General features: G+C 34.9%; 1 protein-coding gene across 1 annotated transcript; it reads left to right on the forward strand.

Moving 5' to 3' along the window:
* The first annotated feature begins 16934 nt into the window (after nucleotides 1–16934).
* On the forward strand, nucleotides 16935–19061 carry LOC111914176 (probable WRKY transcription factor 48). The gene is made up of 3 exons (XM_023909932.3): nucleotides 16935–17429; nucleotides 17967–18110; nucleotides 18465–19061. The coding sequence occupies exons 1-3, from the start codon at nucleotides 17089–17091 to the stop codon at nucleotides 18883–18885; spliced, it is 906 nt and encodes a 301-aa protein (XP_023765700.1). The 5' UTR covers nucleotides 16935–17088; the 3' UTR covers nucleotides 18886–19061.
* Nucleotides 19062–25836: the final 6775 nt, after the last annotated feature.

Raw genomic sequence — 25836 nt, forward strand, 5'->3', positions numbered from 1 at the left:
TTTCAATAGCCGGCCAAATGACTACAGGATCATCGATCTACTTTACCTCAATTCACTAGGATTGTGTCTCCCGAAGAGATTTCATACTATCGGATTCGGATAGTGCGAAGCGTTTTATCAAGCATGCTGTTAAGGCTAAACATCCCTTTCAGTTCTTATCTGTTTTCTACCTGTCAGTACGAGATACCATAAGGGCCCAATATCTCAATAGCACCTTTGTCTAAAGCTTCGAATGAAACTTCATATCCGAAACGCAGGAACGATCTGACTAGAAAGTCATTAAAAACTTGATCGAGTGAAAGTCTCATTTTGACACTAGCGAGATACCTACTTTCTAATGGATCTCTCAGTCTACGAAGGAAAAAGTGAGAACGTTAAAATGCCTTTCTAATAGAAAGTTTCTACATGCTATCTGGAGCTATAGTCGCTTCTGGCGAAGCTTCTAGAAGGTCGACCACTACATAGAGAGATCCATATACCAGTCATGAGCGATAGCGAAGCCTAAAGAGGCGGAAGCAGTAGCTTCTAGGACGAAGTCGAGCCACTAGTGGAGTGGGCTAGTCTTAGCACCCGCACAGTAGAGGGGAATAAGCATTCCATTTCCGACAAAACTAAGTGTCTTGCCGCTGGGTAAAGGCAATAGGAGGAGGTTTGGAACCCCAAAACAAGTCTAGGCTTAAGAACAATGATGCTAGTTCAGTTGTTGAAAAAAATGTCCCGATGAACCTTGAGAGAAAGAAAGGCTCCGCGTTCTCCAAGTGGTTGATCTTAGCTTAGCGTGCTAGCCGCTGCTTCATTTCGTATAGTGATAACGCTTTCTCTTTCTTAGCGCTCCGCCCCCCCCCCCCCCCCCCCCCTTGTATAGTAAGGGGAACTTTGGTTGCGCGGCTTTCTCTTATACTTATAGGGGTCATTTTCTCTGACTTGACTCAGCTTGACCTACTTGACTCAGCGGTTAGAGTATCGCTTTCATACGGCAAGAGTCATTGGTTCAAATCCTTGTTCAATCGTATTCTCTCTTTTGGGCATGAAATAACCGAATTTGATGAAAAATAAATGTTAAGTTTTTGAAAAAATAATGAATTTAATTTATCTTTATGATGAATTATTCAAGATCAAGTTTATGTACATGTTAGGATGAAAGGATGAAGTGGAGATGATTAATAGTAAATTTATTTATTTATTTCACATAATTTTCGAAGTGCCAAAATGTTTAAAAATGGCAGAAAATTAATGGTTTTCGGGTAAAGAAGAAAAGGCGGTCGGGTCTATTTTGTGGTTGGATTAAAAACCAATTTAATAAAAAAAATTGCAGTATAAAATAATAAAAGTGGAGAGGAACTATTGGAGGAATAGTGTGGTACATTTCACTCTATTAGCTTTCGTGTCAATATTTGTTAAATACTCATAAAATACAAAATTAGTCCATGAACTAAAGTTTTATTTATTTTAAGATATAATCAAGGGAAATCGAAATTATAGGATTGGTCCCTGAAGTTTTATAATCTGTTGTTTTTTACAAATTAAACATACTACTAAATTTCAGTTTTAAACCCAATATTTCCTATTTAACCGGCTGAATATATTTTCTTGAAAATTTTAGACAATATTTGAAACAGTTTTACTTTGAGTTTTTATTAATTACCTAGAGTAATATTTTTATAATATTTAAAGGATATTTTTAATAGGGTTATTACGAATATCGTAATTAATATAAACTAAAAATTATTAGTCGTTGAATGAGATATGTCGATGGTTGAGCCAAGACGAACATTTAGGATTTTTTTTTCTAGGGTCATTATCTTAGAAAAACTTGTTGGTCAAATGTAGGGTGTGAATAGCGTGACAAGATTCACTTAAGATCTAACGACGATAAGCTAAGTTTTTTTCGTGTTCTGTGGTTGCTCGCACATAAATGTTTGTCATGTGTTTATTATGTGGTTTTTATTTATTTATTGACAGTGTGTTTTATAATAAATATGGTTGTGTACAAATGTTATTTGGATATGTTATCTACTGCGTGTGTTTTTGGATTTGTTATCTACTGGGTGTTTAATCGTCGTGAGTATGACAGATGTGTGTGATCGGCGATGATGGGAATTGAGAATCATACTCTTTTCCTTGGATATTTAAAATACTTGAGTACAATGGATGATGAGCTGTCTCAAGGAAAAGAGAAATGAACCTTTGGTTCTTTCTCTGGATAATTAATCGCTCCCCTAAATGATGTCATCGGGTGATATGTTTGTTGTATAATTTATTGAAACTATATGATAAAACCTTTTGTTTTTTTAAGTGAAGGACATATATGTGCAACACGAACTCACTAGGTCCTAGACTTACCTTTTTAGAAACTTTAAATGCGTGCAACTTAGGAAACTATTTAAAAAGTGGCAGTAAGAAGGGTAGGGGGAGGATTGGTCAACAACACGACAAAGGAGTTCCGCAGAGATGTAATACCCAAAGCTCTTCGGTTGAAGACTTTATTTTATTTTATTTTGCTTCCGTTGTAGTTTAGTTTATAAGTAAGTTCAGAATTGATCTTGGGAGATGTTGGAACAATTATTTGTTATATAATCTATATATGAAAATTGGGGTGTCACATAAACCTAGAAATCATAAAATTAATAAACTATTTTCTAATTAATATAAACCTTTTAAAACCATTTAAATTTCCAATAACCATATCTAATCACGGTGGAAATTAAGTGTAAAAGATGTGAACAAGTGACTCTGATACCACTGTTAGGTTATGATGGATCTTACAAGGCCACAAAGGAGCACATCGGAAGAAATAAAAGAAATAACCTCATAAGCCAAAGCAAATCCATGTTCAACCATATCTATTGTAACTAAATAAAAAAGAAAAAACATAAAAAAAACATGCATACCCTTGTAGTCATTTCAAACATTCGTATGATCTTGATGGAGAGAAATGTTATGAACCCAACATAGAGCTCCTCTTTCGTAGTCGCAACAAAGGAATGTAGATTTGTAACCTAGACAACAACTTAACACTGAACCCTAAACGATTAGGGTTCTGACATTGCTAACACACCGCAGAATCAAGGTGTGGAAGGTTTTCAAGAGTTATAAGAAGAGAATGAAATTTCTAGGGGTTTTCATCATTAATTTTGTTCATGGGGCTCCTATATTTATAAGGGAGGTGTAGAAACCCTTATGGGATAATTACTTGGTCACTGGGTTATTATCCATAAATTTGGTAATTATCCTAAAGATCCGACTTTCAAATATTTATGCTTTAAACCCCTTAAGTCTACAAATTTCTTATAATTAATGAAACCTTTAATTAATTAACAAACTAGACCCTAATAAAACTTTTGTGTCATATGTTGTTAGTATTTGTCCTTGTGTGTAATCCAAAAGGGACCTACTATTAATAGTAATATTATCAACTATGACCGTGAGCACTATCTTCCAATACAAGGTTCCTTAGACTATTTGTGAATGTGAGTGGTTGTGACTGTCTTATTGCTTAATGTTGGATTTTATAAAATTAGCAATTCTCTTGGAGCCATGAAATTATAGGAGGTGGAGATGGAACAACTTAATGATTTTATAGCAATGCTTAGCTATGTTCAAGTGGGAGAGGGGTCGAGTGGTTATCATTTTCTCATGATTTCATCCATAAAAATCATGTTTTCATAGATCTTCAAGAAACACCAACAACACCAAGAACACACACTAGTGTTCTTGGCCAAAACCGACCATTTCAAGCCCCTATACTGTAAGTTCTCCTGTTCTAACTTGTTATGTACTAGATTAAACATGTTTAGGTCTTAGAAACATCAAGATTTGAGGGTTGGATGAGAGTTTACGGCCAAGGATCTCCCAAGGCCTTAAACTCCCTTTTATGGTGCAAAGTTGCCCTAATTTCCTTCCTTATGCTTAGAACTTGTATTAGAATCCTCCACCAATGAACTAGGGACATTAAACTTTGATTTGGTACCCAATACCATGAGTTTACGACCGTAAACTCATGGAGGAATGGTCCTTTGGCCGTAAACTCATGTTAAGGTCAATTATTGGACCTTAAACTCATATAGCCTCTTGTTTAACCTTGGAACACTTAACCACTTGAGACTCCATACCTTTAAGCCTCTAAATATGACCCTTTAGAGATTTTACGGCTAGGAGTAAACTCCCCTAGGCCGTAAAATCCATTGAGTGTGGTCCTTGGGCCATAAACTCAATAGCAATGCCCTATACTCCTTAGATGCAACCCTAATGTACTCCTAGCACTTGAATCAAAGTGTTATCCATGTTTTAGGGTGTCTATAATTGATAAATTAGTTGTTAATTGACTAATTGGATACATAGATGTGTCAATATATGTTAATTAGGATCCGTGTGTGTGCTCAAGTCTTCACTTGACACCTAGCACCTTGTCCAACACTTTCGTTCAATCCACTCACTACACGTGAGTTCATACCTCTTAATTAACCTTTTAAATGTTTTTAATTGATTTTATGGGGGGATACAAGTTGAATCATGATAGTTATTATATCAATCACACGTGATTAATAACTCTCAAACTATGGATTTACTACACCTTGTAACATCCCCCTCTGGCACGTATCACAATATTGTCCGCTTTGGGCCACTCGGCACGAGGACTTCCTAGGGGGTCACCCATCCTGGTACTACTCCCGCCTGAGCACGCTTAACTGCAGAGTTCTTATGGGATCTGCTGCCCTCGCGGCTTTAAAACGCGTTGTGACAAGGAAGGTATCCACACCCCTTTATAAGGAAATGTTTCGTTCTCCTTCCAAGCCGATGTGGGATCAGATCTAACCCACTTTCACCCCCCGATTGAAAGACCCTAACTTTCGTATTTATGAAAGACCCAAACTTTCATACTCGACAATATAGTTACTCCAAAACATGCTACTTGCATATTCATATAAACAATATTTTACATTGATAAAGAGATTACAAATTATTGGATACAAACCGACTATTTTAAAGTGTTATATATTACATAACTTCCCAGGATTCTATAGTTTTATACATATGGGAGTGCAAAATACAATAGTTTCAAACTATTCATAAGCTTCCATCGATACAATAGTTTCAAACTATTCAAAAATCTTCTACCAGTATATAACTATACTAGATGTTTATCTCCTGCAATTTGTTAAACATCGAGAGAGTAAGCGGACACGCTTAGTGAGTTCAATAATAGATACAATATAACGTTATGCCATATATATATACTTTAATAGGGAAGAAGCAAAGAGGAACAAGGAACAACAAGGGCATATGTGAATCATGTGACAAACATTCCATATCGATCATTGATTTGATTTAAAGATATATAATCAATGAAACATAACAATTTCCGTGCTTGATATACATCAATAAAGCTTTGGCCCAAACGACACAGAAGATATACAACTTCGGATTAACATTTCGGTAGATTTCAGGCTTATAGCCCTATCTAACCTTCTGCCACTACCATAGAATAGAATTCATTCTCTTACGGAGACATGTTCCACATGGTCAGAGGCTACATACCAGTACCAACGTGAATCTAAGTCCTTTCACTGATCACATGGTCAAAGATATTTCTTTGCTATTAAAAATAACCCGAGAAAATAACCCAGAATAATAACACTGAAAAGTACGTAGGACATATAACACATAACATACAATTATTTCTATATAGTAAACTGACCGTGAAATAACCGGGGGCTAAAATATTAACTTGGGCAGTACTTCGGCTCTAAATATGACTTTCGTCGTTGAAAACCGGGGGTTTTCTTGAAAACCGGGGGTTTTCTTGAAAACCGGGCTCTGTGAAGGTAGAGCTTCGAAACCAAAAAGATAAATTTTTCGGGATTCTCGGGAGTCTCGGGGGGTGTTTCGTGCTTTAGAATCAATACCGGGGCTTTGGGGGATGTCGGGATCGTAAAAATATTGAAAGAGGGGATGAAAATGCCAAATTTCTAAAACTAGCCGAGAGGGCTCGCACCCCTTATATAGGGCTGAGCTTCAGATCTGAAGCGAAGGGAAGGAGACAGGTGGCTGCGAGGTTCGGACCAGATGGCAGCTTCGCAGGGCTCCAGCGAGGCTCGGATGCGAGGAGTCATCAGCTTCAGGCGCGTCATCGGCTGGGTCTTCGGCTCGGTCTTCGGCTCGAACAGCAGGTGGCTCGCAAGTGGGTTGCGCATGCGAGGGAGGCCGATGCGAGGCACGTCGGATAGCCATTGGACCACACCCTCGGTCGAATCAGCATGCGACACGCGAGTAGGGCATGAGGCAGGCATGCGAGAACCATGTGACGACTTCGGACTCCTGTGCGACACGCGTCGCTTCTCGGGCATTGCCACACAGCAGCTTCGGACACGTGGCCAACTCCGAGCGAGGGTGACATGGCATTTCACTATTCATACGAATTTTCTCGAAAAATGTGCAAAAACTTCTAAAATCCATAACTTTCGCATACGAGCTCCGTTTTTGACGTTCTTTATATGCACGCGAAGCTAGAATTATGCTCTACAACTTTCGTTTAGACTTCGTCGGCTAATTTTGACTTTAATTTTAATATTATTATTTTTAACAGACCGGGACAGGAAAATCCGTTAAACATTCATAACTTCTTCATCCAACGTCCGTTTTCGTCAGACTTTTTACCGTTGCACTACTAATGACGAGACCTTCAATTCTCGTTTAGGCTGTGTCGGCTAAAAATCACTCGATCTAAAATTCGAGTTTTTAGCTGTCTACTGCTAAGCTGAAACTTCGAAAAATCATAACTTCCTCATACGAAGTCAGATTCAAACGGTCTTTATATGAAAGTTGATTATTTTCACGAGTTCTACAACTTTCATTTACATTACTAAGGCCCCGTTTGATACGCATCTTTCCAGGTCCAAACAGATCTTTTTGGCTGAATGGACCAGAAATACTGTTTGATTTGTACAAAAGAAATGATCTTTCCTGGTAAGATATGTCTTTCCCAGAAAGCTCCAAAATCATATCTTTCTGACTGAATGGGCTGGAAAGACAATTATACACCAAACCCCGTCTCTTTCTTTCTTTATTGGATTATTATTTTTTTTAAATAACTTTTTTAAAAATTATTTTTTTATTGAATTATTAGTTTTTTTTATCATTCAACACAGTCAATCAGATGTATAATCAAACAGCATGGTTTCTTTCCTAATCAGAAAACTTTCCCAGACAGCACTTTACCGGACAGCACTTTCCCAGACAGAAACTATCAAACGGGACCTAAGGCTAAAAATTAGTTTATCGAAAACTAAATTTTTACGCGACAAGGTATTTTCCGGATTTATCACGGATCTTCGTTTGGTCATAACTTCTGCGTTATAACTCGGATTTCGATGGGGTTTTCGCCTAAATGTTTCTAACGAGATTATCTACAACTTTCAATAATAAAATTTTACTTATTCCAAATTTTATATTTTCGCTATATTTCACTATTTGGCTTTTAATTGGAATCTCATAAGACTTCCAATACTTTCTGAATGATTCTAAGCATAGTTTTACTTCAATTCTAGTAAAAACTATCTGTTAGAACTCAACATTCAAATTCACATAATATTTCATAATATTATTTACTTAAAACACGATTTCAAAACGTGTATGTTACACACTTTTAGCTGTTTTACTAAGTAAACTACTTCAAAATGATTTCTCAAACGTTTTTACATGTTAAACTCTTTATCAAACTGTCTTACATACTATATCTTTCCTTTCAAACTCTGTTATAACTGTGTTTCACACAAAGGTTTTTAGGTATTTCAAACTATATTTCAAACTATGTTTCAAACAAAGGATTTCTTTTACTTTAAATTGTTTATGTCAACAAACTGCTTTCAAATCGTTTTATAAATTGACACCAAGTCATCAATTCTTATTATTAAACTTTTCAAATGTTTTGTAAAACTTCTTTTAAACTTATATATACTGTCAAAAGCATGTCTATATATGTATAGTTATATACATAATGTTTAAAGGACTTAGGACTGCTAGCTTGCTTTATTTCCTTTTCCTTGTTTGGATGTGGCCTTAGGGTATCGGTTATTTGTCCGAATATCGTCTAAATATTAGTTATATATTATGTATACATATATAGACATAAAAGTTCAATCAGTCAATTCAGTACCTTTGGGTAGCAAAGACATACTTTCGGTTATACACGTACATTACTTGTAACTATAATAGGTATAGTTAGGAGATACTACTTATTATTCCTAGTACAAGGAATCACACAAGAGTCAGTTCATTCATGAGTCTATACAAATATACTATTACATACTATATGAAGAGATACTATTACATACTATATGAAGAGATACTATTGCATACTACATGAAGAGATACTATTACATACTATATGAATAGATACTATTACATACTATATTAATAGATACTAATACATACTATATGAAGAGATACTTCTACATACTATACGAGACTTACCATTCTACACCCGGTTGTTAGCTACAGTGGGAAACTGCACATCGACGGATGTCTACTGTTGTTCGGTTCGGTGAGATGCCACGCTGTGTTTATCCTAGTATAAAAGGATACGATTTCAATGATTATATAATTTTCCATTTTTACTTTTATCTTGTAACACATTCACATAAATGATGAGGTAGGCTATATTTTGATAATAATAGTTGTACATGGGGAAAAACCTTCATTCATACGGAGACGCAAACCTCCAAAACTGTCGGGTCTTGGTAGAAGACTACATTTTATACTAGTAGGAAATATGGGATTTTCTTGGGTTTTCATAATTATACAAGATTTTTCATCAAAAATCTACAAGTATTTTCTTTACAAGTTTTACAAATTAAGGACATTAAAATACTTATGAATTCACCAACTTAAATGCTGATCTACGCTTTCAAAATAACTTGTATTCTCAGATCACCAGTAGACGGGTACGATGACCAGGTTTTGAGAAGACGGAGCAGTCAAGACTCGTCTTTTTATTTTGATTACTTATTTTCATGTCTTATTTTATGAAAGAACACACATGTATTAAAACCTTACTATTAATGTTATGGATGATGTTGTTGCTTGTTTACTACTTTACACTGTTATGATACTTTACATGACGTCCTCCACCCCAGAACGTTTCCGTCGTTCTTGGTTTTGGGGTGTGATAGGTTAGAGGTGGGAGCTAGACCCTTCTAGTATATGTTTTTTGTTAGACTATATTTGGATTATAGTAGGTGGATGTACTACCCGTTGGAACAATTCCTTCCTATTAAGATGAGTATTTTCGCATCGAGAGTTATCATTAATCAGTTGCTTACTAGATGTAATTTAGATCATAAGGGGAGGGATATTAACTCACTTTTATGACCAAATTGTGGGAGCGATACAGAAGATGTTAATTACTTATCTTTTTGGATGTGAGGTCGCATCTAGCTTGTGGAATAGAATTGGTATGGGTCGATGAAGTTATTATGGCAATTCAAAATGTTATCAAGATGTTTCAATTGATAGATTATCACTCTATCTACCAACAAAGGAGAGCTATTTTAGATAGTATTATAGTGACGTTGAGTTGGTTTTTTGGACATACTACAATAACTTGCTCTTTAGGAGAAGTAGGCTTCATAAAAATCAATTGTTTGATTTGATTGTCTCGTTTCTGTATAATTGGTTTTGTAATTGTAATCGTAAGATTAGGAAGAACTGGAATGTGTGGATGCAAAACCCGAATATGATATAATTATTCTTTTTCTTTTTCTTGCCTCTAACTAGCTTCCAAATAAATTCAACCATTCAATAAAAAAAAGGAATATGTCTACCAATTCTAATCCATGGATGGACTAAACCTAAAAAACAGATAGGTTATGAATTAACTCTATAAGTTACCTCTGTTAGACAATTAAAATAATGGGTCATCATTTTATCTAACTCATGGGTCCATGAAGGCACACTTATTGGTCATTTCCAATTTTGGTTTTCAAGTTCAAGTTACCTTCTCCCACTTGGTTTGAGCATGGGATATTACTGTATATTTTAGTATTATATCAATTTAACGAAATGCATACACAATCTATTAAATAAAATGTCGGTTTTGGTTCATATAGACAAAGTCAATCACATGGTCTTCTACTTTTTATACATTTACGATGAATCAAATAAGAAAAATAGTTCAGTGACTAAATGTGAATAAAATTGAATGTTTGCTACCATTTCAAATCATTATCCCATATTTAATTGACATTTTTGCACTTCTCCTATTTTGTGTACCTTTGAGTTTAGATATTTAATTGAGTTTTTAGAATATCAATATATTATTAAAATAATAGCAACGAACTTATTAAAAATATATTATAAGGAAATAATAGCTAAATCATGATCATAAAACCAATTGCTCCGATTCATCTTGCACTTGTTACACTTATTAAAATTCTAAAAATTATTGTTAAACAATGTCGTCAAAGATGTTTGTATTTTTAGTTTTTTATGGTTCCTAAAACATGATTGTTGTGAAAATTCCACAACATTCAAAAATCAATAATAATAACATTATCGAAACATTTCCTTGAGTCTAGACAAAAACTCAAGGAAATTGCTAACTAGCGGCACATACCAGTCCAAATATCGAGCCAAAATTTAGTACGTTTTCCCAATTTGATCATGCAAAATTCTTGCAAACGAAGACCCTTAGGGCTTAGCCTGCAGTTTCGAAATAGATATTTATTTGATTGACTATAAAATTATACTCCATCATTATATAAATTTAAGTCGTGTGAAAGGCTTTTCAAAGTAATTTACATAATCCAATATAATTTACGACAACAAAACCAGAATACTTAAAATGATAAGAAAATATTCAAACTACTTTTTGGTAAATCTAAAATAATCTAGGAAGATTTTATTTAATTCTTTTTATAAAGGGCGACAAAAACTTTTTGGCTTGCGATCCAAGAAAGTAATTTGGTTCAAAAGTTGAAACCGCGAGAAACGGATTTATCATATTTATAAATTAAAAATAAAATAAAATAAAGATATTTTTATGCACACGTACCTAATCCTTTATAACTTTCCGTTTACCACGTGAAACCGGAAACCCGTTTACACAAAGCCGGTTCCCGGTCAACAGCCGGGTATGAATGCGTCGACTACAAGCCTCCATTTATTGCGACTTCCCACAGACATCCGGTCAAACCCAAGCATCAAACGGCATTACCCTCCTTCCCATTTTGAATTTCATTTTAATATATATATATATATATATATATATATATATATATATATATATATATATATATATATATATATATATATATATATATATATATATATATATACACACACACACACACTAGCCGTAGACCCGCGCAAAGCGGCGGCGAAAAATAGTTTCTCATTCGGCAATAAGTTCTATACGGAAACATGTTAGATTTCAAGTAACACAAAACATATGCATATTGTTATCGATCGGTTTTAACGGCAACAAATAAATGTAACCCTCGCAATACAAAAGAAACTAAATATTTTGGTGTGTAGTGTACGTTTATAGTCGTTCATTTTAGAAATTATGACACATCCATACGAAGTGACTTGCTTATACCTTTATTAGTATTGATAAAGTTAATAAAAGGAAGAATCAAAGTTAATCTTAACAACTCGGTTTGCTTGATATAGATAAGTCTAAACGGATATATCATATTATCCACTTTAATATCTAAAGTTTTAAACCGAAAAATAATAAAATTAATCCAACCATATTTCATGGAACATGAATAACAAATGAAATACTAATTTTCTATTAGTCATAAATCATACATAGATATTTTTTCTTAATATTAAACAAAGTATTTGATTTTACAACTGATTGGTCAATTTCGATTAGAGGGTATAAATAATAAATAAAGCTTAAAAAAATTACAAATAAAATGGCCTATAAAATGGATTATTTGTTTTATTTTAATTGGATAAGAAATCGGGTCAAATTTTTGGAAGAGATAAGATTTCAAAGGTAATCAGATTATAATTTAATATTATTTTATTAATGATTAGTTGTACTTTATGCTTAGAGAGTTGAACGTCTTAAAAAAATAATATTATTTTATTGGATCTATTTATAGAAATAGTAGGATTTCTTTTATAAGTTAGTAAGATATATATATATATATATATATATATATATATATATATATATATATATATATATATATATATATATATATATATGTTTAGGTTCATTTGAGACCATTCTAATTTTGTGAGACCGTGAGACCAAATCTAAAAATAATTTTAAAATGCAAAATAAATTGAAAAATCCAAAAATTCTTTTCTTAAATATTATTTTCGGAACTTGAATTAACTAAAAAATAAAAAAATATTCTTTTTTTTTAAATACGTGAAATATTCTAATATAATATTACACTGACATATTCTAAAAAATAATTTTAAAATACAAAATAAATGGAAAAATCTAAAAATTATTTTTTTAAATATTATTTTCGGAAATTGAATTAACTAGAAAAAAATAAAATAAATAAAAATAAATGAATAAAATTCTATTTTTTTTTTAAATACGTGAAATATTCTAATAGAATATTACACTGTACATATTCTAAAAAATAATTTTAAAATGCAAAATAAATGGAAAAATCCAAAAAACAATTTAATATTATTTTCGGAACTTGAATTAACTAAAAAAAATATAAAAAGATAAAAAAAATGTGTCTCACGGTCTCACAAAATTAGGCCGTCTCACATGAACCTAACCCTATATATATATATATATATATATATATATATATATATATATATATATATATATATATATATATATATATATATATATTAGGTGTGAGACCACGTGTATTACACGGGTTAATTAAAAAAATTAGATATCAAAATTTAAAATTAAGTATTTTTAAAAATAAGGAAGTAAGAAACATAAAATGCAATTTACTATCATATTTATTACATTTAATACTTTACATATATAACTATTTATAAATATTATGTGACTTTTTAATTTTAAATTTTGAAAAACTAGAAATTAACATGTGGATATTTTTTATTTAAAAAATACAACAAAATGACAAGTGTCAAAACATATAAAAATTTGACATGTAGTAAAATAAATCTTTATTTATTAGAGTAAGAAGTAATATATATATATATATATATATATATATATATATATATATATATATATATATATATATATATATATATATATACTAGTTTATAACCCGTGGGAACCACGGTTGTAAAGTTAATTAAATTTTCATAATAAAAGTTTATAATTATTAATAAATTATTTTAAATAAGTCATTTAAATAAATTATTAATTAAGAGATATATCAAAATTTTAAAGTTATTATAACTTCAAATTTAGCATATAATTAGAAAATGTAAATTTGAATTTTAAAATGAGTTGTCTAATATATCTACATCACACATGATATAATATTAATGAGTTGTATTAGAGTGACATTTGACAAAAAAAAAAGATTAAAACTATTCATTTATTAGAATAGGGATATATATATATATATATATATATATATATATATATATATATATATATATATATATATATATATATATATATATATATATATGAAAAACAAACTCATACAATTATAGTGTTAAATTACTTTTTAAATCCATTTATATGGCAGATAAAAGCCGAACCCTTAATCTTTTGGAAAGATGCAACTCACTGTACGTGATAGGCCTAATGTACGTACTACGTACTATATGTGTTTTTGTAGATAATTTTTTTTAATAAGTTGAAGCGTTTAACGATTATTTTTGTCATCAGTGATAATTTTAGTAAATTAATTAAGACAGTCATACTAGCTTAGAGTTAGAGAGTCTCTAATAACAAAATTTTGTATAATAATTGTTGATGATCAAAGGTCGTTTATTCTTGCCATGTTAACAGTTAATTACATAAGTATATATCATGGAAATTCACAAGGTTTTTTTTTTTTTTTTTTTTTTTTTTTAAGTTTTAGAAAAAAAAATTTGTTTTTGCAGTCCATTCCTAAGATGTTACAATAGTGCACCTTTGATGGAATATTATATTTGCACTTGCTCTTCACAAAAGATACCAATTTACACAATGGACCCATAATTATTTCAAAATATTCAACTATATAAGAAATTAAAATTTGTTATTTTCCTTCATTTTAAAAGGTTTTGGTAGTGCAGCCTCTCAATATTCTATTTGCAATTTTCGATGATGTATATCATTTATAAAAAAAAAAAAGATAATAATTGCCGACTCATATAATGAACTCATTTATATATCGGTCAACCAACAATATGTTGTCAGATCGATTTAATTCTATTTTGACTTTGACACATTTCAAATTCAGTAATGTACTAAATCCGAACAATATTGGTCGGTTACGATATTGAAAGGAATGATGAATTGAATCGGTTTTAAAAGAATATGCGCTTATCCGCTAAAATCAACTTTTAACTTTTTTATATGTCAGATCGTTGACTCTTGCTTTCTTTGCGTGTACAAAATAGATTTCATTTACATATATACATATAGATAAATATCTTGAAATAAATAAATATAAAATAAAAAAAGACTAATAGTTACTTTAACTTTAATAAAAATTAAAACTTTTAGAGAAAAATAATAAGTTAAAATTTCAATTTTAGAACAATAATTATATTTTATTATTGAAAAGTCAAACACCCATTCTATATTACTTCTAAACTATTGATTTTGTCTCCAATGATACTATAACATTAGCATTTCGGCTAATAACTATGTAAAACTACTTGTATTAATAACAACTATCTAAAAATACTTGTACTAATTGACTACAAGCTTTTGGTAACAAAAAAATGTAATCAAATTGTAAATTTCTTGTTATTCAACAATAATTAGTTTGTACAACTCTCATGTATATGTGTGGATCGATGTTTTAGGCTAATGAGTTTCAAAATAATTTCAACCTAGCGGTCAATTTCACTTTACTAAGGACTACAAGGGTATAATATGGTATTCAAGCAAAGTTTGAATTATATATATATATATATATATATATATATATATATATATATATATATATATATATATATAGGAATGAGTTCTATGGAAAACAAATAACTATGGCAACATCTGCCAGAACTAATAATCAAATGACACGTGTCCATTTCTTTCATCACAAGTAATGTATTGTGGAATTGATGTGTTGTCATGTTTTCATTGGTTCAAATATGTGTTGCTCTAATCATTCATTTTCCATATAACTCTTCCCTATATATATATATATATATATATATATATATATATATATATATATATATATATATATATATTCCATTAAAATTAAAAATAAGTTAGAGATCTTGAGATTCAATGTCAGTTACATATTTTACATCTGCCGCTCTAACCCCTCGGCGTACCAATGAGACAGCCCTGTTATAATCATAAATGATTATATAACGTCACCTGTTTCTTGCTCCATAACCACCACCGCCACCACCTCTGACACCAACTGACCCCACCACTGTCACCTCCGTCACTTGTACCACCACCATCTATTCTGCCACTACATGTCATAATCATTTATGATTACTCACTCTGTGAACAGACATATATGTATAATCATTTATGATTAGGCATACCCTGCTGTTGCCGGTACGCTAAGGCGTTAGAGCAGCAAATGAGAAATATCGGATGAGGTTGAATCTCAAGATCTCTATGTTTGTTTTAATTTCAAGTGAACCGTCTCATATATATATATATATATATATATATATATATATATATATATATATATATATATATATATATATATATTTATATATATATATATAGAAAATGTGTGTATATGTGTGTGTATATATATATATATATATATATATAATACGGAATATGTGACTGTTATGTACCTAAACTTATGTATGAAACCCTACAAACAATGTAGTTTTGATCCATTTATATCCAAACTAATCATGATATCTCTTTACTATTCTTCCTTAATCATGTAACTTACTAAATCGATCAAACTTATGTTCTTTTTCTTTATTGTGTCTAAAAACTTGAAGCATTAAATGTCATGAATATTTAATCAACCCTGCTAAATTGTAAATGAAAACTAATAGAATAAAAGATAAAACAAGAACATGTCATAACTCAATCAAACTTTTCACAAAATCATTGGATATAGTCTTTCAATTGAAAGACAAAATGTTTAGGTTATATTCTTTAAAAATATTGATTTTTTATTTTCTCTATAAACTTCAATAATTATTTGCAATAAAAATATAAATAATTGATCTTTTTCATTCAATGATTGAACTTAATTTAATAGTTTGCATTTTAAAAATGTTTTTTAAAATGTTTTTTTTATCTACTAAAAACATTTTAGTTATTTTAATGATTGAACTTAATTTAATAAACTTCAATAAACTTCAACTATTTTGCATTTTAAAAATGTTTTTTTTATCTACTAAATGAGTATATATATATATATATATATATATATATATATATATATATATATATATATATATATATATATATATATATATATATATATATATATATATATATATATATAGAATTAGGTTCAAATGTTTTCACTATCTATTGTGTGCATGTATGATTGATTCTGGACCAATCATTTTAGTTATTTTAAGAAAGTAATTAATGCTTATTAAATACTGAACATGTAATTAATATTTATTATATCTTTAACATTTAATATGCATTAATTACTTTCTTAAAATAACTAACATGATTGGTCCAGAATCAGTCATACATGCACTAGATACTGAAAACAAAATAACTTAACCCTATATATATATATATATATATATATATATATATATATATATATATATATATATATATATATATATATATATATATATATATATATATATATATATATATATATGCGTGTTTGTGTGTGTGCAGAAAGCCTCTTCACACTATAAACTTAAAAATCTCTCTCTCTCTCTCTCTTATTTCTCTCTCATTGGAGTGCCTACAAATGAAGAAATCATGCCTTTGATGAGTTTTACGGGCAACAGAAGCTAAAAATCAACACCGATAATTGAAAGTTCATGGCAAATTTAGCATCTTTGGATCAAATTCCGTCAGTCTGCGGTGGTGGAGGCGGAGGTTTCTTGGACACTCCACAAGCGTACGGCCTGGACATGTTGGCCTTTCATGACTACGGTGGTGCTTCTCTTTTTGATATGCTTCAGCAGCCGACACCGCCACAGTCTTTGATGGTAAAGTCAGCACCACAAGCTTCCACGATGCTGGAGACATCAGAGGTGGTTAATACTCCTCCAACAAATTCCTCATCTTTATCATCTTCTTCAAACGAACCTGTTAATGATGTTGATCAGGAGAACAACACAAGATCAGATGATGATCAAGAAAAGAATGCTAATAAACAGTAAGAAAAGAATCTTTTTTTTAGTTTTTCTTCTACTTTCGCACACACACACACAGTTGAAGGTTTTCTGTGTTCTGCTGATTTTTTTTTTCTGAAAATTAAACAATTGAAACTTTGGTTCAAACATCCATCATTGTTTCAATGAAATATTTTAGCCGTGCATCTGTTCAGATAAAATTACGCACACACATGCTTTGATGTAATCTTTCAATACAGATTAGGTGAATAAGTGAATTTGTGATTGAAAAGTTCTTTTCTTTGTTTATATTTACACATACATGCAGTGTTTTCACTGTGTGTGTTTTTAAAGATCTTTTATATAAAAATTCTTTAACTAAAAATGCCTGTTCACACGCATTCACACAACTTGTGCACGAAACATGGATTTGTTTTTATTCTTTTATCATTTTTCTAGTTAATAAAGTATATAACTTGAATCCTTATGATTTCCGGAATTGTTGCAAGTGTTTTTGTTTTATAGAAATGAATTAATTTTATAATTGTATAAACTGAGATGTGGGTATTATCTATATGTAGGTTGAAACCCAAAAAGAAAAACCAAAAAAAACAAAAGGGACCGAGATTTGCGTTCATGACGAAGACTGAAGTTGATCACTTGGATGATGGCTATCGATGGAGAAAGTACGGTCAGAAAGCTGTGAAAAACAGCCCGTTTCCTAGGTACACCCCATCTCCACCAGTTATCCATACATATGATATAATATATATACCAAAATAATATTAACTATTTTTATTACAAAATCATCATTTCAATCAAGATATATATGAATGCCTTACATATTTATGCGTTATAAATATACATAAAATCTACAAACATAAATTGACAGATTTGGATTTTTTTCAATGAAGATAAGTATTATGGTACCAAATTTTGTTGAGGGATGTAAATAACAAAAGTTTATTTATTATACATTAATTTTACACCATACAAACATGCATCTAAGGATAATTTTCTGGATATTTGTATCTGTTATGTTTGAAATTAAGTGACTGTAGCAACTTATTTGAATACAGGAGTTACTATCGGTGCACTAGTGCATCATGTGGAGTGAAGAAGAGAGTTGAAAGATTGACAGAGGATCCAGCGGTCGTTGTTACAACTTATGAAGGTATTCATATACACCCATGCCCGGTGACACCTCGAGGAATGTTACCAGAAACTGCCACTTATGGCGGTCTTGGTGGTGGTGGTGGTTCTTCATATATTTTACCACCATTTCACTACCAACAACCGTTACGACCATTCTTCCACAACCAAACAAATTCTTTAAGCTTTAACAACACCACCACCCCATCATCATACTCACATTACCTTCAAGAAAGACAATTTTGCCCTCCTTCTATGACATCTTCTTTGCATAGAGATCAGGGACTTCTTCAAGATATGGTATCCTTCCAGATCAGGAAAGAGGAGCCCAAAGTGGAACCTAGTTGAGGGTACTTTGGGACAGATGACTATAGTGTTTCTTTGGAGGTGGGTTGGGGTGCTTTTAGGTAGCTAGTTCTGAAGGCATTAGCTTTTAACAAGCATTTTACATATTTAAATTCTGTTATGACCCTTTTAAGTTATTTTTGTACATCTTAATCTTAAATTCCTTTTTTTTTGTGTTATTCTCATTTCTCATTTGATACTGGTATGTTGGTCATTTGGCCGTATAAATGATACTTGTCATTATCATACTAGCTATAACAAATTAGAAGAAAAAACAAATAAAACCGTGACATTTATGCCATTCAATATTATATTTAGGTTCAGGTCTTATTAAAAATTAAGAACATAGAAAGACATATATAACTACCACCGAGGTGGTGAATGGGCTACCTTTGAGATTTAAATACATTAAAATGAAATGTTTCAGGTATAAATCCCAAAAGTTCCAGTCACTAATCAGGTGTCATGCCGCTCAACAACAAATATAAACATTTGAAGAAAAAAAAATATTATTGTTTAAAGTTGATTTTGAAAAAGTATTCAATTCTATCAATTGGGGTTACATTCAGTTATGGAACAAATGGGACTCGGTGTGAGATGGAGAACTTGGATTAACAATGGACTTATGTCATCTCGTGTTTCGGCCCTTGTAACGGCTCCTCCACCATTGAATTTCCAATGATGAAGGGTGTAAGACATGGCGACCCACTCTCACCTTTCATTCTCATAATCGCAATATAAGGCCTAAAAGTTGTTTCGAAAGAGGATTGCGAAATCAATTTTTCACGGACAACAAGTATATCTACCAAGTAATCACCTACCTATGCTCATGTAATACTAAGAGAATTGGGCCCCGCCCATACTAGACTCCTATGAGATTCGGGACCCGTCCACACTCAACTACTAACAAAACATATAGACGAGCCGGCCTTGGTGCCTTTGACCCGTCCCTACTGAAAGGAAATTCACCTCGAATGACTGACTACTGAAAATTTGGGTGAGGAATCCCTGTCTGCTGCTCCGGCGACTCTCCGGCGACTCTCCGGCTATAAATTCCATAATGACACTTAGTAAAAAAAACCGATAACTATTCTTAGGGTAAAATGACCATTTTATCCCTGGTCAAAGTCAACATCCTAGTCAAGGTCAACTTTCCAAGTTGACCAAACTCGCCGAGTCAGCCTTGTGACTTGTCGAGTCTTAGAACTCGAAACCCTGGAATCATGACTCAGCTCGCCGAGTCACCCCATGACTCACTGAGTTCCCAAGCTACTTGTCATCGCGATTGGTCGAACTGACTTGTCGAGTCGTCCTCAGACTCGTCGAGCCCTGACATAATCAGAAAAGGGACAAGATCATCCAACTCGCCGAGTCCTATGAACATCATCGAGGTTTCTTCATCGGACTCGTCGAGTCCCCTTATGAACTCGTCGAGTCCCTTGCAGATCTAACCTAGTTAACTGATTTCACCATTCTATAGCTCCAAAATACACATCTAGGTCGTTTTCATGCTCCATTTCTATAAAGTTGGAGACTTGATGGCTTTGAACACCTCAAATGGACCCAAACTCAAGTTATAGCAACCTACTTCCATGAACATGACCATGGATTGGATGGAAATGGGTTCAAGACTCTTTTTATGACTCTAAAGGCTAAGGTGTTGTTTGTTTTCCTAAAGAAAAAATCCATAAAGTCTGCGAACCACCTATACAACCCTCTGCAGCAGAAGAAGTGGACCAAACGGCTGCAGACCGTAATAAGAAGTATGTTTGTTTTTTTAACATTTGTATGTTGCTGCAGATATTAAAAAATTAAAATAAAGTGATTTTATAATCCGAAAATAGTTTTTTAATATCGAAATTTTAATAATGTATGACATGTCGGTAAGAATTTATGATATTTCAGCAAAAAAAATAATGATATTTTATCAAAAAATAAATATATTTTAGCATAAAATAATGAAATTTTATCAACAAATTATTATTATTCAATATAAAAAAAGGAAAAAAAAATTCAACAAGAATAAACAAAAAAAATGAAAAAAAATATATATATATGAAATAAGATTTCAGCAATCTATATTCAATATTTTAGCAAGAAAAGAAGAAGAAGAAGAAGAAGAAGAAGAAGAAGAAGAAGAAGAAGAGGTACGAAGAGACAAAACAAGTGTTGCACCAAGAAAAGCAAACGCAAAGGTTTTTTAATCCAAAGACGTCTGAAAACCAAACAGCTGCGAGATGTAAAGTGTTGCGTGTGTGCTGCGTCGCGCAACAATAAGAGGTCTGAAGACGTTTTTTCCAAAAAAAAACAAACAACACCTTAATATCACAGGAAAGAGGGATTGCTTGGCATACAACCCATGAGAAGCAACTTATCCTACTCAAAAGAGTCAAAAAGACCCACAAATCAACATTAAAGGAGATCTAAGTTATGGGTTATCAAGCTACGAGCTTTTTACCTCAGAAGGCTGCCAAAGATGAATGTAATCCTGGATCTTGATCCTCTTCCACAAGCTTGATAACTCCAAGCTCTTCCAATTATCTTCTATAACACAAAACACACTCAAAATCTCAAAGGAGAAGCCCTTAATCGGATTAGGGTTTCTGGAGGACGGGGAGGCTGGTAAGGGAGGCCCAAAGGGGAATTAGGTGGCTTAAATAGGGTACAAAACCTCGAAAATAAGGTTTCCTCCTGGCAGACCTACTCGTCGAGTCCATGCTTGGACTCGCCGAGTAGAACCTTTAAACCCCGCGTCCTCTCTGGCATCTACTCGACGAGTTAGGGCTACCAACTCGTCGAGTAGCTCAAAAAATAAAACTTTAATAATTTAATTTCGTACCAGGAACGGGGCATTACAATTCTCCCCCACTTGTCTTAGACTTTGTCCTCAAAGTCTGCTGTGTCTGAAAACAACTCTAGGTAGTGCTCCCTCATCTCCTCCTCGGGCTCCCATGTTTACTCCGAACCTTACGGTGTTGCCACTACACCTTCACTAGCTCGACCCTTTTGTTCCTCAGCTCCTTCGTCTTGCGATCCAGAATCGCCACCCGTCTCTCTATGTAATTCAGGCTGTCATCAACCTGAATATCCTCTAAGGGTACCACTGCTGAATCATCCACCAAGCACTTCCGCAGCTGGGAAACGTGGAACGTGTTGTGGATCTGGTTGAGCTCTGCTGGAAGGTCTAACCGGTAAGCAACTCGACCCACTAGGGCCAAAACCCTAAACGGACCAATGAACATGGGGCCCAACTTTCCCCGCTTCTAAAACTTGATAACACCCTTCCAGGGTGACATCTTCAGGAGGACCATGTCGCCCACCTAAAAATCCAAATGCGAACGCCGCTTGTCGGCATAGCTCTGAGCCGTCTGGAGCCTGCTTAGGACCTGTCGGATCCGCTCCGTGGTCTTGAGTACTACCTCCGTACTCCCCATGACCCTCTGACCGACCTCACCCTAACAAATCGGGGTCCTACACTTCCTCCCGTAAAGCATCTCGAAGGGAGGTCGGTCTATACTGGAGTGGTAGCTGTTGTTATACGAAAATTCCACTAACGGAAGATACGTGTCCCAACTGCCACCGAAATCTAGCATGCATTCTCGAAGCATGTTCTCGAGAGTCTGAATCGTCCTCTCGCTCTGTCCGTCCTTCTGGGGGTGGAAAGTGGTTCCGAAGTGGAGACGAATACCCATCTCCTCATGAAACCGCTACCAAAATCTGGAAGTGAAACAGACATCTTGGTCTGACACTACCGAGACAGGCACTCCATGACGTGCTGCTATCTCTGGCATGTAAATCTCGGCCAACTTCTCACCCGAAATGCTCTCCTGGATCGGTATAAAGTGAGCGCTCTTGGTCAACCGATCCACGACGACCCATATCGAATCGACCCCACATACGGTCCTGGGAAGCTTAGTAATGAAATCCATGGTGATATCCTCCTATTTCCATACGGGAATGTATAATGGCTCCATTTTGCCGTGAGGCCTCTGGTGCTTTACCTTCACCTTACTGCAGGTCAGGCATCTCTCCACGTACCAAGCTACGTCATGCTTCATGCAGGGCCACCAGTAATCAGGTCGAAGATCTTTGTACATCTTCGTCGCCCCTAGATGGATGGAGAACCTGGATTTGTGGGCCTCGTCCATCAATACATGTCGTACTCCAACATGTACGGCACCCAGACCCTCCTATGCAGGGTCAACAACCCTCGACCATCGTAATCAAAAGACGCTACTCGACCCACAATCCTCTCGCACTTCTGGTGCTCCTCCTTCAGGCCCTCGACCTGCGCCTCTCTAATCTACTCCAACAGTGGAGTGATCATTGTCATCCTCAGACAGATGTCTCGGATCGGGGTTGCCACCACCTTGCGGCTCAGGGCATCGGCCACTACATTGGCCTTGTCCGGGTGGTAAAGGATCTCACAAGCCGAGTCCTTCACCACATCCAACATTTGACGTTGCCTCGTGTTCAGATTCGACTGATCCATGAGGTACCTCAAACTCTTGTGATCCGTGTAAATGGTACACCGAACCCCATAGAGGTAATGCCGCCAAATCTTGAGGGCAAACACCACTGCCCCCAACTCTAAATTGTGCGTCGAATAGTTAGCCTCATGAGGCTTCAACTACCTCGAAGCATAAGCTATCACTCGACCTCGCTGCATCAAGACTGCTCCTATACCTGTGATCGAAGCGTCATAGTAGACTACGAAGTCATCTACTCCCTTTGGCAGGGTGAGAATCGGTGCCTCACACAATCGATGCATGTGCGTCTCAAAGATTGTCTGCTGCTCAGGACCCCAGCAAAAAACCACCGACTTCTTGGTCAGTCGAGTCAACGGAACTGCTATCTTGGAGGAGTCCTAGATAAATCTCCTATAATACCCTGCCAGACCCAGGAAGCTCCGAATCTCAATTGGAGAGCTCGGAGTCTCCCACTGCATCACGACCCCTATCTTGTCCGGATCTACCAAAATACCCTTCTGGTTGACAAGGTGCCCAAGGAATTGCACCTCGCGCAGCCAGAAGTCACACTTGGAGAACTTTGCATAAAGTCTCTCCCTCCTCAGTGTCTCTAGTACCTCTCTCAAGTGCTCATCATGTTGTTCCTAAGTCTTAGAGTAAACCAAGATGTCATCAATGAATACTATTACAGACCGATCCATCATCGGTCTACACGCACGATTCATGAGGTCCATGAACATCGTTGGAGCATTGGTGACCCCAGACGGCATCACCACAAACTCATAGTGACCATAGTGGGTCCTAAAAGCGGTCTTCTGCACATCATCGTCTCTGACCCGCATATGGTGATATCCGGACCACATATCAATCTTGGAGAACTAAGATGCTCCCTGAAGCTGGTCAAACAAATCATCTATCCTCGGGGGTGGGTAGCGGTTCTTCACCGTCATTTTATTCAGCTCCCGGTAATCTATGCACATACGATGCGACCTGTCCTTCTTCTTCACAAGTAGGATCGAGGCTCCCCATGGTGAACTACTTGGCCTGATAAAACCCTTGTCTAGCAGCTCTTGCAGCAGCATAGACAACTCTTAAATCTTGGGAGGAGCCAACCGACATGGTGCCTTGGCTATCGGAGCCGCACTGGGGACCAGGTCAATCCGGAACTCAACCTGCCTTTCCGGAGGTATCCCATGTAAATCCTCCGAGAATACATTCGGGTACTCTCGGACCACTGGTACATCATCAACTGTCGCCTTACCCTTATCTCAGGTATCCATGACATAAGCGACGTATCCTACGCAACCCTGCTGAAATTAGCGTCTCGCTCTCGCCGCTAAACAGAGAATCAGTCCACGATGTGACCTCTCGCCCTGGATCCCTAAATCTCCCTCACTAGGGGTGCGAATCCTCACTAGCTGCTACTCGCAGTCGATCACTGCCCCATTAGGGCTTAACCAGTCCATACCAACTATAACTTTATTCCCGCACAGGGGAATAGGGACCAAATCCACTAAAAAATGCTTGTCAAATAACTGTAGCGTACAGCCTCTATGAACCCTTGCAACCCTGATGGTCCTATCATCTGCTATCTCTACATCAAGTGGGCAATCCAGCTCCCTGGGAGCTCTACTAAATCACTTGCTAAGTGCGAGCGACACAAAAGATTGGGTAGCCCCCGAATCAAACAATACCATAGCTGATATACCGTTCACCAAGAACGATCCTATAAACAAACACACAAAACATGAGTAATAATAAAAAATAATAGAGAGATAACGGAGAAGGTACATACCAATAACCACATTAGGGGCTGCACGTGCCTCCTCTATTGTCAATTGGAAGGCTCTGCTCTTCGCCACTGGCGCCTTAGCCCGGCCCTGACGGCCATCTGTGATCCTCAAAGTGGTAGGAGTGGGTGCCATCACCTGTCCCACTAATGCTAGACTCGGACACTAGGACTTCTTGTGTCCCCTCTGATTGCACTGAAAGCAAATTAGATCAGATGTTGTAGTGGTGGTGGTAGTAGCAGTACAATCTCCGTTGACATGTCTAGTTCGACCGCACTTGAAGCATCCCGAACTACCCGCCCTACACGGTCCCTCATGCCCCCTGCTGCACTTGCCACAGCGGACTCGGTCCTGTTGGCCCTTCCCTCCGAATCTACCTTGGGTTTCTTTCCCGATCCCTCTGTGCCAGACACTGCTTATGGCTTCCTCTTCCTCTCCATCTCTAAATCAATCTCCCTCTCACAAGCCCTCGCTATCATATCCTCCAGCATCTTGCAACTAGACCGGATCACAAACTACTTGATATCACTCCTCAGCATCTCATGATATCATGCCTTTTTCATTTTCTCGTCCGCCACATACTGCGGAATGAGAAGGGCCCTCTCCCTAAACTTGGCGGTAATCTCCGGTACTGTCTATGTCGTCTGTTGGAGATCCTAAAACTCCCTAGCAAGCTGTTGCACCTCAATGACAGG

This window comes from Lactuca sativa, chromosome 6, assembly GCF_002870075.4.
Source record: "Lactuca sativa cultivar Salinas chromosome 6, Lsat_Salinas_v11, whole genome shotgun sequence".
NCBI lineage: Eukaryota > Viridiplantae > Streptophyta > Magnoliopsida > Asterales > Asteraceae > Lactuca > Lactuca sativa.